Below are 16,429 nucleotides of genomic sequence, written 5' to 3'. Positions count from 1 at the left end.
GAGAGTCAGATGCGGGACTCGATCCCAGGACCCTGAGATCATGACCTGAGCCGAAGGCAGCGGCTTAACCCACTGAGCCACCCAGGCGCCCCTCATTTGTAGTGTTTTATATTAAATCATAATGTGGAATTTAATCCATTAGTATTTATGTAGTTCACAATTTCGACTGCATCAGTAGCCAGATTGTTTATTTAGCAGTTCGTTGTTGATGTTATTACTAAATTATTATTTTGGGGGGCTACGTGTGTTAAGCCTCTGCCTTTGGTTCGGGTCATGATCTCAGGATCCTGAGGTCCAGCCCCGCATCTGCCTTTCTGTTCAGCAGGGAGCCTGCTTCCCCTCCCACTCTCTCTGCCTGCCTTTCTGCCTCCTTGTGATCTCTCTCTCTGTCAAATAAATAAAATCTTTAAAAAAACCTATTTTTGTAGTAAGGCTTTCTTGATGAAGAAGGTAGTTATGGGGTTTATAGTGTGAATAAACTCCTTAATTTTGGTAGGTATTCCAGATTACTTTATCTTAGCTACTGTATTTTCAGAGCATACACAAGAGTTTTATACAGAATTCAAATTATTAGCATATTGCAATCTCTAATTCATTATAGATTCATATAATTTAGAAGTATTTCTGTTTGTCAAAAGACAAAATAATTTCATTGTAAATTTCACATGTATTAAAAATGGTGACATTTAAGCAATATATGTATTCATCAGATTGCAATGAAAAATAAAGCACTGCTAGCATTATTTGCTTTTCTATTAGTTATTTCCTGTATACTTGTGTGAGAGGAAGGTATATGCAGAATTATTTTCAAAGGCCAAAGACCTAAGAAAAACCCCAGCAAGGTCTAGCTTGATGAGAAATGGTTTATTAAGGGGACTTAGGGACAGAAGTTTATCTTGGGCAGTCTCAAGGTCAGTAGAGCTCTGCCTACATCACTGCTAACCCCATGTGCTTGTTTCACTGTGCTTTGGTCACCGTGTGGCGCCACAAGCCCCCCCTGGCCGCTGCTGGGCCCATTTCCACGGGGGAGCACTGCGACCAGCTCCGGGATTGCTGGGAAGGCCGATGGGGAAGGTGGCTTGGGGGTCCAGCTGTTTTCGGGAGGCGATCCCACCCCCCGAGTGTTACAGCACCGCCCCCACACCCCCAGCAGCAGGGCTCGCTGAATCCTGGGCCGCGGGAGCAGACAGTCGCCTCGCTCTCCCACCTCCTGGCGCCCACCCCCGCAGGAGCTCACCCGTGTCCACCCCGTGTGGGCACGCTGGTGTCAGGGGTGGGGCCGCCCCTCCCACAGCGCGACCCCTCCCCCACCCCGGGAGACGGGGGCAAGGTAGGGTGCAGGGCAGACTGTCCCTAGTGTGCCTTGGGTAGGTCGTGCCGTTGGCAGCGGTGAGGGGTTGCGGGGAGTGGGGGTTCCAGGCCCGACCAAAGCACAGCCAAGCCAGCCTACGGGGTCTGCAGGGATGTCGGCCACCCACCATAGCGTCTTGAAACACGGACCAAGGATCTCCCATGAAAGCCGCCAGGGCGCAATGAAGGTGAAGGCCGGCGCTGCTCCCCTTGGGAGGCGTGATCTCAAGTCCTGTCCAGGCTGCCTAGGGCACACCACCGGCCTGTCTCGCTGGCAGCAGGGGAGGTGGAGCATGAGCACTTCTGTTAGGACCCAAAAGATGGTGAACTATGCTTGGGCAGGGCGAAGCCAGAGGTAACTCTGGTGGAGGTCCATAGCGGTGGAGGTAACTCTGGTGGAGTCCTGACCTGCAAATGGGTCATCCAGCCTAGGTATAGGGGTGAAAGACTAATCGAACCATCTAGTAGCTGGTTTCCTCCAAAGTTTCCCTCAGGATAGTTGGCTCTTTTGCACACGAACCTACACAATTTTATCCGGTAAAGCGAATGATTAGAGGTCTTAGGGCTGGAAGGATCTCAGCCTATTCTCAAACCTTAAATGGGTAAGAAGCCTGGCTTGCTGGTGTGGAGCCGGGCGTGGAATGCGAGAGGTCCTGGGTTCAAATCCCGGAGGGGCCCCCAGTGTTAGGGTCCGTGATCAAAGGAACGAGACTGATACAAAGAGAAAGTCAAGCAAAGCTTTATTTCGCGCCAAGCATCAAGAATCAAACTAACCGGTCAGGGCTGTCTCTTACGAAAAGGCGACAACGATGATTCCGACAAGGTCACTCCCAAGCCTTTGGAGGAGGCTGCTCTGCAGATGAGGCTGCTCCCCGGCCAGAGCTGCTCCCAAGATGAGGCCACTCTGGACGAGGCCACTGCTGATGACGACGACAGCGTCGATGACCAGGGGGACAACTCTGCTTTCAAAGACTCCGCTCCCCATGACATCACTCTGACAAGGGTGCTCCCCAGAGGAAGCTACTGCTCCGGAGGAGGCTGCTGGTTGAGGAGGCCGCACACCAGAGTAGGCCACCCTGGACATGGCTGCTCCGGACAAGGCTGCTTGCGGACAAGGCCACTCCCTGGAATGACGACACTCCCTGGAATGACAACGCTTGGCGAGGCCCCTCACAGTGGGGCCACGAATCCGGGTCGTGAGGCCGCTCAGGGAGGGGCCGAGACTCAGGGCAGCGAGCCTGTTCACAGCTCCAGCGGCAAGGCCGCTGGGGGCTGCAAGGCGGGTCGCGGCTCAGGGCCGCTTCTTGTGGTGGTGAGGCTGTGGGGGGGCTAGGCCGTTCCCCGCGGTGCGGCTGCGGAGGGTCGTGGTTCCAGGTGGCAGGTCCGCTGGCTTCAGGCCTGTTGGCGTTGAGACCGCTGGCTCAGGGGCTGCTGATGGTTCGGGGCTGTAGGTCGCTTTCACAGCTCTAACAACAGCTGTTAAAGCTCTCCTTTTGCTCCCACCCACTCTGCTTCTTCTGTTCCCCCCAACTCTTATGCTCCTGCCAACTCTTCTGCTCCCAAGGAAGAATTGGAGTTCCTTCCTCCTTCCTTCTTCTTCCTCCGACAGCTCTCTTTCTCCTTCTTCCTCCCTCTTCCTGGGACAGCCTGCAGACCAACCTTTATGGGGGGTGGTCAAGCCCCGCCCACACACAGGTGACCAATTGAATTTCAATTCTCCCTAGTCGATATATGCGGGCCCCAATGATTGGATGTCTTCATCCGGGCTGCCCCGACCCTACATCCGGGGTTTACAAGTAAGTTTCTTTGGGAGGGGCAGGTCCTTATATTTGGCTCCCTGTGGGGGGAATCCAACCCCGGGTGTCCTGCGTGACAGGCTGACCACTGACCTGCTTTTAAAGTCTTAGAAGTTAGGAAAAGTGCTTAAGGAACAATATCGTGTGATAGAATAATTTTCAGGATAAATGTGTGTCACAGTCCTATAATTATGGCAGATCAAGAACATTATGACAGAAAGTATACCTAAGGGTGGGGTTAAACAAAGGAAAGAATGTGGTTTGGTGTCTGTTATAGTCAAGAAGGCTTTACATCACAGAGTGCTCATCATAGCAGATTTGTTCAAGATGGCATTAGTTGGGTTCACACCATACCACGAGTTACGGTATAATTAGAGTGTGGTACTTCAAACAACATATTTTGCATTTTGAAATAACTTTAATACAGACTTTTAATTATGTTTTGGCAGTGTTTGGTTTTCTAGGCTTAATAATATAAAGTGCTATTTTAGTAGAAGCCTCCATGAACATTATTAATGAAATAGTATCTATTAGCTTACTCAATATTTTTCCCCAAAATAATTGTTTAATTTTTAACTTATAAAAAATTTACTAACTTATGTTTGATAGCCAGACAAGAAGGGAATGAGGAAGTAGAGAAAAACATGTACTGTTCAGAGTACCTTCAGTAGAGGAAAATCAGAAACTTGCCACAGCACCCTGCTGTCAACAGCAGTAGACAGCGGGCGGCGGGGGGGCGGGGGGGGGGGAGAATATTCAAGCTGGAACAGCACTCTTAACATCGGAGCCCCATGTGGGACTTCTGAGATCGTGACCTGAGCCAAAAACCAAGAGTTGGACACTTAACCAACTGAGCTACCTGGTATGCCAGGAACTTTGAACTGTTAAGGGCAGATATACAGCCCAATGATTGAGGTTTACTTTATGGCTAGAAAATACGGCTAAGACTTCAGTGTGAACATTTTCATAAAGATAATTCATTTTTAACAAGATGGTGACAAACCATAACAGACTCTTTTCTCAGGAAACAAACTGAGTGTTCCCGGTGTTGGGGGGATAGGAATAAGGTGGTTGGGTTATAGACATTGGGGAGGGTTTGTGCTGTGGTGAGTGCTGTGAAATGCGTCAGACTAATGATTCACAGACCTGTACCGTTGGGGCAAATGATACAGTCCTATGTTAATAAAAATAATTTTGAAAAGATAACTCATTTTTATTTAGGAGTAATACATTAGTCATATAAAAATGTCAAGCTTGAGAAAAATGTGACTAGATATTTTGTTTCAGAAAGATCACTCTTCGGAGGTGTAGTGAATTCATTTGAGGATTGGCATGGAACTACATTGAGAATTAGATACTGGAAAAGAAGGCAGAATGTGTGTAGTTTCTGTCACATTCCCTTTAGTGGCTTAGTGTTGACCTTTTTTGTTGGTGGTATTTAACTTTGCTTTTTTTTTTAAGTTTTTTTTTTTTTTTTTTTTTTTTGACAGAGAGAGATCACAAGTAGGCAGAGAGGCAGGCAGAGAGAGAGGAGGAAGCAGGCTCCTGGCTGAGCAGAGAGCCCGATGTGGGACTCGATCCCAGGACCCTGAGATCATGACCTGAGCCGAAGGCAGTGGCTTAACCCACTGAGCCACCCAGGCGCCCTAACTTTGCTTTTTTATGTGAGAGTTTTTATATGACTTTAACGTCTTCCACAAGTATTTGGTTACCTGTGGAGTCTTTTATTCTCATGTGCATCTTTTTAAAGGGTGTAATTTCAGGACTTTTGTTTGCTTTCCAAACCAGGAAAACCAATATAACATATTCAAAACATATAACAGATTAAAGAAAAAACAAATAAATCTTACGTATTAGTGAATTTAGCAAGCAGATGGCAGTGTTAGAATCAGAATTATGGCAGGCATGACAAATAGATGTACTGTTACTGTATGTATTTTAGAAGTTAGACTTATAATATATTTAGTCACTTTTTTTTTTTTAAGATTTATTTATTTGACAGAGAGAGATCACAAGTAGGCAGAGAGGCAGGCAGAGAGAGAGGAGGAAGCAGGCTCCCCGCCGAGCAGAGAGCCTGATGTGGGACTCGATCCCAGGACCCTGAGATCATGACCCGAGCTGAAGGCAGCGGCTCAACCCACTGAGCCACCCAGGCGCCCTATTTAGTCACTTTTTGAAGTTTATGATTCAGAGGATTTAATTGTACCAGGTTTTTTTTTTTTTCCTAAGATACTATTTTTATTTGAGTGGAAGAGAGAAGGAGAGCACAAGCAAGGAGAGAGGTTGAGAGAGAGGGAGAAGCAGACACCCTGCTGAGCAGGGAGCCCAATGCAGAACTGAATCCCAGGACCTAAGATTATGACCTGAGCTGAAAGCATATGCTCAGTTGACGGAGTCTCCAGTTGCCCCATTTATACCAGATTTTAATGAAGGAGAAACAAGTTCCATGGTTCTTTGCTGTCATTCTTAGATTAGCTGGTAGGATATTGAAATTTACTACTTTGGTTAATGAATGGGAAGGCTGTGTGTGTTTTAAACCAGAAGTTCAGTCTTTCCTGGGTAGGAAACAAAACAGAATGGATGATAGGCCATGTGTCCTTCTGGTGATGGAGCAAATCTAAGGCTTTCTCACCAACTCAAGTTTGGGTCATGTGTTGTGCATCGAGATTGCTGTTAAAGGAATATACACTGTGTACAATGGAAATAGGTGGGCTTGTTTTTTGAAGTTTCTTTTTCTACATTTTAATTAAACTATGCCCTCGGGCTCAAATGCTAGACCCTAAGATCTGGACCCATGTGTTCTACTGAGTGAGTCAGCCAGCCAGGCATTGCTTTCATATATTTTCAGTGACTAGTTATTATGTAAAAGAGTCTCAAAAAACCAACCAGTTTTCCACGATTTCCTCACTTCAACACTAGTTATTAGTTCAAAAACTTGGGACATGATATATAGTATTATATGTATAGTATATATACACAATTCAGATGTACAATGTGATTTGATATTTGTATATATTGCTAAATGATCACAAGAGTAAGTTTAGTTAACAAATATCATCATACATAGGAAAAACAATATTTTTCTTGTAAGTTATTTTTTAAAAGATTTTATTTATTTATTTGACAGAGACAAAATGAGAGAGGGAATAGAAATGGGGAGTGGGAGAGGGAGAAGCAGGCTTCCTGCTAAGCAGGGAGTCTGATGTGGGACTAGATCTGAAAACCCTGGGATCATGACCTGAGCTGAAGGCAGCTGCTTAATGACTGAGCCACCCAGGTGCCCCTAAGTTCTATTTTTTTTTCTTAAACAACAACCTTTAGATATACAGTACAAAATTTTTCTCTACAGTGCTATGTTGTATGTTACCTCTCAAGACTGACTTATTTACTTAAGACTTCACAGACTGGGGGCGCCTGGGTGGCTCAGTGGTTTAAGCCGCTGCCTTCGGATTGGGTCATGATCTCAGAGTCCTGGGATCGAGTCCCGCATCGGGCTCTCTGCTCAGCAGGGAGCCTGCTTCCTCCTCTCTCTCTCTGCCTACTTGTGATCTCTCTGTCAAATAAATAAAATCTTTAAAAAAAAAAAAAAAGACTTCACAGACTGGCAGTTGTATATTTTGGCCACCAGTGCTCATTTTGCTCATCCCCTACCCTTTGCCACTGGCAGTCACCAATTTGTTTTCTGTATCTTTGAGCTTTTTGAAAAATTACTTATTTTTATTAAATTTTACAAATTGTTTAATTTCAATATAGTTAATATACAGAGTTATCTATTGGTTTCAGTTGTATGGTGATTCAGCACTTCCATACAACACCTGATGTCCATCACAGCTGCACTCATTAATCCATATGACTTGTTTCAACCATCCAGCACCCACTCTCACACAGCGGGGGGCTGAGAGGGCCGCCCTAGTTAAACATCACTTGGTTTTCTAGAGTTAAAAGTGTTTCTCAGTTTGGTCTCTCTTCCTTTCTCCTTTGATTGTTTCTCAAATTCTACATATGAGTGAGATCATACGGTATTTGTCTCTCTCTGACGTTCTTCACTTAGCATTATATTCTTAGGATCAATCCATGTCATTGAAAATGGCAAGGTTCCATTCTTTTTAATAGCTTGTATCGTATACTACATCTTCATTTTCCATTTGTCTCTCAGTGGATACTTGGGCTGTTTTTTTGTTTGTTTTTGCTTTTTTAACTTAGCTGTTCTTTAAAAAAAAAAAAGGGTACAACAAAAATAGAGGTGCATGTATCAGTTAATGTTTTTTGTATTCTAACCCAGTAGTCTGATTACTGGGTCATAGGATGAGCTCTGTTTTTAACTATTTGAGGAAACTTTGTACTATTTTCGAGTGGCTGCAGCATTCCTACCAGTAGTGCAAGAGGGTTCCTTTTTGTCCATATCCTCTCCAACACCTGTAGTATATTGTGTTGCTTTTTAGTTTTCTTTCCTGTTCAGAAAGTTTTTTTTTTTTTTTTTGTTTTTTTTGTTTTTTTTGGAGAGAGAGAGATACAGACAGACTGGGAGAGGGGCAAATGGAGAGGGAGACAGAACATCTTAAGCAGGCTCTATGCCCAGCTCAGCCCAGGACCCATGCATGGCTCTGGATCATGACCCTGAGATCATGACTAGAGCCAAATCAAGAGTCAGACACTTAATGGATGGACCCAGGTGCCGCCAGAAGGTTTTGATTTTGATGAAGACCCAGTTATTTTGCTTTTATTTTCCTTCCCTCAGGAAACATCTAGAAAAATGTTGCTATGGCCAGTAGTCTAGGAGGTTACTGCCTGTACTATCTTCTTGGGTTTTTATGGTTTCATATCTCACATTTAGAATTTAATCCATTTCAAACATGTTTTTGTGTATTCTCTAAGAAACTTGTCTAGTTTCATTCTTTCCCATGTTACTGTCCAGTTTTCTCAACATCATTTATTGAGAAAAAAGAAAAGATTTTTTTTTTTGATTGCTCTATTTGTTTTTAAAGTTATATTTATTTATTTGAGAGAGAGAGAGAGAGAGAACAAGCCTCAGCAGCAGGGAGAGGAAGAGGGAGAAATAGGCTCTCCACAAAGCAGGGAGCCAGATGTGGGGCTCAGTCCCAGGATCAGGGTCCCAGGATCATGACCTGAGCGGAAAGCAGACGCTTAACCATCTAACCCACCCAGGCGCCCTGCTTTTTGTTTTTTAAATTCAGGTTTTTTTGAAATTTTTGTTTTCTCCATATACATGATAAAATAGGATTTTTGTCTTACTTCACAAAACATAATACCCTCCAGGTCCATCCATGTTGTTAAATGGCAGGATTTCATTTTTAATGATGGATTAATGTTCCATTGTATATATGTATATGCTGATAAATACAGTATTTTATTTTTTTTTTAAAGATTTTATTTATTTATTTGTCAGAGAGAAAGCGAGCGAGATCGAGCACAGGCAGACAGAGTGGAAGGCAGAGTCAGAGGGAGAAGCAGGCTCCCTGCGGAGCAAGGAGCCCGATGTGGGACTCGATCCCAGGACGCTGGGATCATGACCTGAGCCGAAGGCAGCTGCTTAACCAACTGAGCCACCCAGGCGTCCCGATAAATACAGTATTTTAAAAAAATAAAGTATTTTCCTTATTCATTCATCTATCCTGATAGACACTTAAGGTGTTTCCCTCTCTTGGCTGTATATAATGCTGCTAAGACAATGGAGGTGCATATATCTTTTTGAGTTAGTGTTTTAGTTTTCTTTTGGCGGGGACAGGGAGGGAGGACCCAGAGTAGGATTGCTGAATTGTATTGTAGTTGAATTTTCAATTTTTGAGGAATTTCCATACTGTTTTCCACAAAGGCTGAACCAGTTTAAAATACCACCAGCGGTGCATTTTCTCCACATCTGTGCCAACACTTGTTATTTGTTTTCTTGATTCTACCATTCTGACAGGTGTGAGGTAATATCTCATTATAGTTTGGATTTGGATTTCCTTGATGATGAGTAATATTGAGAATATTGAGTATTTTTTTAATCACTGGTAGGCCTGTTTAGTCTTTCTTGGAAAGTTGTCATTGCAGATACTCTGCCTATTTTTAATCAGATTGTTTTCTTTTCTTTTTTGCAATTCTGTTTAATGAGTTCTTTATATATTCTGGTGGTTAACCTATCTGCTAAGTGATTTGTACATTTTTTTTTCTCACTTGGCACATTGCCTTTTAATTTTGCTGGTTTCCTGTGCTGTGTTGATACCAGCACAAACTTGTTGTTGCTTTTTGTCTCTGTTGCTTTTGTTTTTTGTGTAAAGGTTTTCAAGGTTCTCAGTGTTTGCAAATGTTTAATATTTTATGTTGTCTTTGGTTTGGATTTATGCTTCTGCAGGACAGGTTTCATTGTTAAGATCTAGAATACTCAGATTAAATGCAGGGTGATTTAAATTATATACAACTCTTTGGTTTGGAGGATTTTACTGTAATAATAGTACTGAACTACTAATATATTAAATTCTTTCAGGGTCAGTTTGTTGGGGTGGCTCAGTGGGTTAAAGCCTCTGCCTTTGACTCAGGTCATGATCCTGGGGTCCTGGAATTGAGTCCCATGTCGGGCTCTCTGCTTGGTAGAGAGCCTACTTTCCTTCCTCTCTCTCTGCCTGCTTGTGATCTGTCTGTCAAATAAATAAATAAAAATCTTAAAAAAAAAAAAGTTTCGTCTTGCTGTGTTACCACATTAAGGAGACATATTAGGCTTGCAGAATGAGGAAATAAAAACACTATTATTCTAAGTATTCAAATGTTGGAAAAAAATTTTTTTTAAGATTTTATTTATTCATTTGACAGAGATCACAGTAGGCAGGGTGGGGGTGGGAAGTAGGCCCCTACTGAGCCGAGAACCCGATGGGGACTCGATCCCAGGACCCTGGGATCATAACCCAAGCTGACTGAGCCACCCAGGCACCACAAATGTTGGAAGTTTCTTTAGCAAATTCACGTACCAGTTTTGGTTTATTTTTAACCTTATATTTTCAGGTTATAGTAAATATACATGTAAGAAGTAATATCTCATCAAAGTTTCATCCAGTGTTTATATATTGCATGTCTGCAGTGTGCAATATATTGTGATCAGAACTGAATATTGCTAAAAATGGTGGGGGGGGCGTTGGGAACTTCATACCCTCTGTGTCTCCATGGTTCTGTGCATTATTTGTTCTTAATAATCCTTAATATTGGTATATTAATGACTAAAGTATTTACTGTTTAAAGGCCATATTCATGTTAATAATTTGTCTCATTTCAGGAAATAATAGGTATAATTCTTTTAAAGATTTACTAGTTTTGGAGAGAGAGAGCACAGACTGGGACATGCAGAGAAAGAGAGAGAAAGAAACTTCAGCAGGATCTTTGCTGAGCTTGCAGCTTGACATGGAGCTTTATCCCAGAACCCTGAGTTCATAACCTGAACTGATACCAAGAGTCTGATGTTTAATCAACTGTATCACCCAGGGGCCCGCAGAATACATTTTAAAGCTTTAAAACGTATGAAATGTATTATATATGGGTTAGCCTAATTTTTTTCGGGTATTATCTTGAATTATTAAAGTATTATTATTTATATTATACTGTGTCATACATAATTTTTTAAAGAGTGCCTGGGTGGCTTACTTATTTAAGTGTCTGCCTTTGGTTCGGGTGATAATCCCAGGGTCTTGGAGTGAGTACTTCATTGAATTCCTTCCTTCACAGGGAGTCTGCTTCTCCCTCTGCTCTGCCTCCCACCTGTTTTCTCAATCTCTCTCTCTCAGTTAAATACAAATATTTATTTATTTATTTATTTATTATTATTTTTAAAGATTTTATTTATTTATTTGACAGACAGAGATCACAAGCAGGCAGAGAGAGAGGAGGAAGCGGGCTCCCTGCTGAGCAGAGAGCCCGATGCGGGACTCTATCCCAGGACTCTGAGATCATGACCCAATCCGAAGGTAGAGGCTTAACCAACTGAGCCACCCAGGCGCCCCCTTAAATAAAAATATTAAAGGAAAAAAATGAGGATTTTTACAGTGCCTGTACAATGTACATTCACAGCATCATTACAAAGGTTTCAGAATCTTCACATCATTGCCAGTACTTCCTTTTCTTTCCTTTTATTTAAAAAAAAAAATTATCAATCTTCCTTTTTTTAAAATGAATTGATAATACATTGGAATTTTATTTTGCATTTCTGTAATGACTAATTTTAAGTGCCTTCTAATGCATATTGACCATTTGCTTTGTCTTTGGAGAAGTATTTATTCAAATCGTTTCCTCATTTTTAAATTGGGTTCTTTGTTCTCCTGTTGAATTATAGGAGGTTTTGTTTTGTTTTTTTAAAGATCTTATTTATTTATATGACAGACAGAGATCACAAGTAGGCAGAGAGGCAGACAGAGAGCCCAGTGCGGGGCTTGATTCCAGGACATTGGGATCGTGACCTGGACTGAAGGCAGAGGCTTTAACCTTCACTGAGTCACCCAGGTGCCCATTTTATTAGGAGTTTTTAAATATAATCTGGATATTAATGTCTTATCAGGTCTGTGATTTGCAAATAGATTCTCTCAGTTTATGGGTTTTCTTCTCATTCTATTGGTAATCTTTTTTTAATCTGCAAAAATATTTTAATTTTTTTTGTTGTTGTGTATGCTTTTAGTGTCATACCTGAGAAGTTACTGCTTGAATTAGAGTTTGTAAAGATTTTCCTTCATATCTTCTAGCAGTTTTATAGTTTGTTATATTAACATATCTAATCCATTCTGTGTTAATTTTTGTGTATGGTGTAAGATAGGGTTCAGCTTAATTCTTTTCCATGTAGATGAGCAGTTTTCCAATACTGTTTGTTAGAAAGGTTGGCCTGCATATCTTGCATAAGCCTAACAAGCTTGTGTTGCCACTCTTAAGTGTTTCTGCCTTGGATGCTATTTGCAACTATTTTTTTATTACAGTATCAGAAACCTCTTTTTTTGGTCATTATCTGAGGCTGAAGAAGCATAGTTACGTATTCCAGTGAATTCCACATTAATTCTTCACGTAAGAGTAGTTTTTAAAACTTGGAGAAGATAGTGTTTGAACTACTTGTACATCTTGGTGTTTTAGACTTGAAATAACCAGTATGTCTCAAAATTTTTTTAATATCCGCATCGTAGGTATGGATAGTATTTTTGTAGTTGATATTTGAATAATTTGTCCTTTGGTTACTTAATGATATTATAATTCATTATTTTAGCATTAAAAAATAAATGGGAACTTTAAAATGTAATGTACTTTGTGGGAATACTTTCTAGAATGATCAACAGGCCTTATTTTTCATTTAGCTTTAAAAATTCAAGTGCTTGGGGCAACTGGGTGTCTTAGTCATTGAGTTTTGTCTTTTGCTCAGGTCATGATCCCAGGTTCCTGGGATTGAGCCCAACCTCTCCCTCACTTGCTCAGCAGGAAGCCTGTTTCTCCCTCTCCTACTCTCCCTGCTTGTGTTCCCTCTCTTGCTGTCTCGCAGTCTCTGTCAAATAAATAAACAAGATCTTTAAAAAAAAAATCAAGTGCTTACTGTCTTCTGTTGAGCAGTTTATGTTAGTGATGTTTATGGTGGCAAGTAATAGATATTAGAACTTAGTGTTTTTAGTAACGTTTAGTTTTTTCATGTATTAACGTTATTTGTGTTTTTAATATATACAAATAGATAAATGAATGACTTGTATATAATTAGTATATTATGTATTATTATATATATATTTTTAAAAGATTTTATTTATTTATTTGACAGAGAACACAAGTAGGCAGAGAGGCAGGCAGAGAGAGAGGAGGAAGCAGGCTCCCTGCTGAGCAGAGAGCCCGATGCGGGACTGGATCCCAGGACCCTGAGATCATGACCTGAGCCGAAGGCAGCGGCTTAACCCACTGAGCCACCCAGGCGCCCTGTATTATTATATTATACTATATTATTATTATATATTATAAGTATTGTTGTATAATATAAATTATTATTTATAATATAAATTATTAGCTAATATTAGCAAATATTGTGTATTATATAAAGTACATATTGTTATGCATTAACTGATTAGCAAATGATTGGTAATATTAGTATTTTTATCTAATACAGTTATTCAGGATACTAGATTTAAATTAGTCTAGACAGAAATCTACATTGTGCGTTGTTTGATATAAGTAGTGCGCTATATTGTTAGTATTACATTTAATGAATGATTCTTCATATTTTACACACAATATGTAGTTTTTAAAAGAATAGTATAATCAGTCCACAGATGAAATTGAAAACGGGTTTGTTTTAAAATTTTACTTATTTGAGAGAGAATGAGGCAGGAGGAGGGGTAGGGGCTAGGGAGAAGCAGACTCCCTGCTGAGCAGGAGACATATGGGACTCGATCCCAGGAACCCAGGATGATGTTTAACTGATTGAGCCATCCAGGTGCCCCATACATGGGTCATTTGAAACAGATGTGAGATTATAGCTTTAAACTGTCTTGAAATACAGTGATATGGAAGAATCAGTGAAAGCAAATATATTTTATTCTTTAAGATAATTCTCATAGAATTCTCTAGTTCCTGAATTTGAAGTTTCATTTTGAAATAATTTTTAGTTTTTTAAATTTTTTAAAAAGATTTTATTTATTTATTTGACAGAGAGAAATCACAAGTAGATGGAGAGGCAGGCAGATAGAGAGAGGGAAGCAGGCTCCCTGCCGAGCAGAGAGCCGGATGTGGGACTCGATCCCAGGACCCTGAGATCATGACCTGAGCTGAAGGCAGGGGCTTAACCCACTGAGCCTCCCAGATGCCCCTCATTTTGAAATAATTTTTAAAAAGCCAATTATGTTCTTAAGGATACCGTTGGACTTTTCCATTTTTATATAATGAATTACAAAGCATGAGTCATTAAATATTTCTGTAATTTAATTTTTTGCTTGAATACTGAAATAGGTTTGTGTTTTCCATCTAATAGAAGTACTACACACAGGATAAATAAAGGTTTTTATCCCTTGCATTTTTCAGTTTTAGCTGTCCGGTGGGAATAAATAACTTGGTAACACTTTTCTTTCCATAATAGATTTTGAATGACAGTAATTTTATTTGGTTCATGATTATGTTTTAGTTGTGTAACATCTTTTCATTATTATATGTTAGATCTTACAGAGCCTAACATATAAAAGTTGATTTTATGTAGCTCTGAACTTAATGTGTTAATATTTTTGCTTTTCTCTCACAGCATTTTCAGTTAGCTTTGATTGACTGTAATCCCTGTACTTTGTCCAGTGTTGAAAGTAAGTATTTCTAAGTATAAATAAAGTCTTTTATCTCTTTAGGAAATCATGACCATAAATACCTTTTCAAATCTACTGTATTTTTGTTTCTGTCTTTGAGTTGTTGAGAATAAGAGTGGAAGAACACAAGCCTGAGTCAAAGACTTTACGTGATTGATTTGGGTAGGTAGTGGTTTTAAAGATAATCAACACAATTACTTCCTTAAGAATAGAAATGTCTAGTTTCTAATTGAGTGGTATCACTAGTAGTGGTTGTTTAGCTATCTACGTTAGTGGAAAAATGATTTCTTTTCCTTCTGTTAATATTGTTGAGGATTTGAATATTCCTCAGAGAATGACTGTTTTTTGAAATGTTTGTGCTTGTAAAATTGGGAAGATCATAAGAATTCAAAGTAAAGTTAAAAACTGAACAGAAAATTTATTTTATTTTGTTAGTAAATCATAAATGTATTTTCTTTAGAAATAGCAAATGAATGTGTACCATTAATATTTTTGAGAATAGTTGATAGAAAAAATCATATATGATTTTATTTTGGAATAATATTCTAGTATAATAAGTAGTAAAAATTAGTTTAAATTTCAAGACCATTGTTGGCACCAATGTCCAAATTTCAGTGTGTATGATTGAAAGTGCTAGGTTGAGCATTTTTTGTAGTTGTATTTTTATGCTATTCTGTCAAAGAACATTTAAGAATGAAATACCTTATAAAAGATAACACTGTATCTTACACAGTTGTGAGCCAGAGACATGGAATCTGAGACTAAAATCTTGAGGAAGTTGAGATGGTATTTGGGTACAAGTTAGCTGAACTTTGCTTTCTTTACCATTTATTAGATTCATGTGAAGTTTGGGAAATTGAGATAGTGATTTTCCATGTCTCTCTACCTTATTTCTTTTTACCTATATCCAGTTTCCTTCCATTCATGATATAAGATGAGATTAGGAGTAATTGCACTTGGCAGAGTAAGGAGAGCTATCTTGGAAAAGGGCATCAAGAAAGAAAGAAAATTGGAACATGTAAAATAAAGATTTTAGCCTTTAGATAAAGTATCTTCACCCATAAAATTTCTTAGCCTGTAAAATGAGCCTATGAAATAAAATATCTCTTTAATTACGGAATAAAATAACTTACAAAATGAAAATAACCTACAATAGACTCTCTGTTAGTTGTTATTAATAGCTGTTAGTTGGTTTCTTTTTGTTTTGTTATTTTGTGATAGTATTTTGTCTTCTCTAGGGAAGACATCTTTATTCTTCATGAAAGGGGATTAACATGCAATGTGTAACCCTTTTTTGTGCCAAAATGGTGTTTGATTTTAGAGTTAAGTACAGAATTTTGAGGAAAATTTCTTTTTTATGGAAAGGAATTCATGGATACCTAATGCAGTGTTCCCCAGCCTGGATATAGAGAAGTTACTAAAAGGGTGGGGAACTTCCTAACTGAGAGTTTTCCAGGCCTTTATAACCAGGCAAACTGAACCAGGATCTTTTTTATTTTCTTTTAAGATTTGTTCATTTATTTTAGAACGAGAGAGAATGAGCGGCGGGTGGGGGAACAGATGGAGAGAGTTCTCAAGCAGACACCCTGCTGAGAGCATGGAGCTTGATCCCAGGATCATGACCTGACCTGAACTTTTACCAAGAATAGTAGCAACGGGGCCACTCAGGCACCGCTGAATCAGAATCTGTAAAAGCTAATCTAAAGAATTTGAATTTTTTCATGCTTCCTAGAATGAATTTTATCTTTGTGGTATTCAGTGAGAGAGAAAGTTTGAGGAAGGAGAAGAAAAGGAAAGAAAGACACCTCTTGGTACATTTCTTCCAGCAGATTTCATCACCACTGTGAGACTGTCCTTTAAAAAAACAAAAAACAAATTCACAAAAATAAATAATCTCTATATAATTTTGACAGGTTCTTCTACTTATAATCTAACTAACAAAGCAAGAAGAAAATAAATAATGTTTTTTCATTAACAAATGAAAACCATAAAATGCAC

The 16,429-nt window shown here is 39.7% G+C and overlaps 1 protein-coding gene across 10 annotated transcripts in view; it reads left to right on the top strand.

Annotated features, from left to right (window-relative positions):
- The window catches only part of LOC123393631 (lysine-specific demethylase 6A-like), a 190,104-nt gene that overhangs the window by 91,005 nt on the left and 82,670 nt on the right, over nucleotides 1-16,429 (top strand). For 9 of the 10 annotated variants that reach the window (XR_006608467.1, XM_045086227.1, XM_045086224.1 and 6 more), the window contains exon 7: nucleotides 14,377-14,431. Coding sequence is in view for 8 of the 10 variants with exons in the window: in XM_045086227.1 (XP_044942162.1) it covers nucleotides 14,377-14,431 (55 nt within the window). In the remaining 2 variants the exon portion in view is untranslated. Of the gene's footprint in view, nucleotides 1-14,376; nucleotides 14,432-14,544; nucleotides 14,594-16,429 lie in introns of those variants that run through there. The other variant, XM_045086231.1, reaches the window with a different exon arrangement.

The sequence above is a fragment of the Mustela putorius genome, unplaced genomic scaffold (genome assembly GCF_011764305.1).
Source record: "Mustela putorius furo isolate JIRA1106 unplaced genomic scaffold, ASM1176430v1.1 tig00000910_pilon_pilon_pilon, whole genome shotgun sequence".
NCBI lineage: Eukaryota > Metazoa > Chordata > Mammalia > Carnivora > Mustelidae > Mustela > Mustela putorius.
The sequence above is the reverse complement of the archived record's forward strand: the minus strand, read 5'-3'. Positions and strand labels throughout refer to the sequence as shown.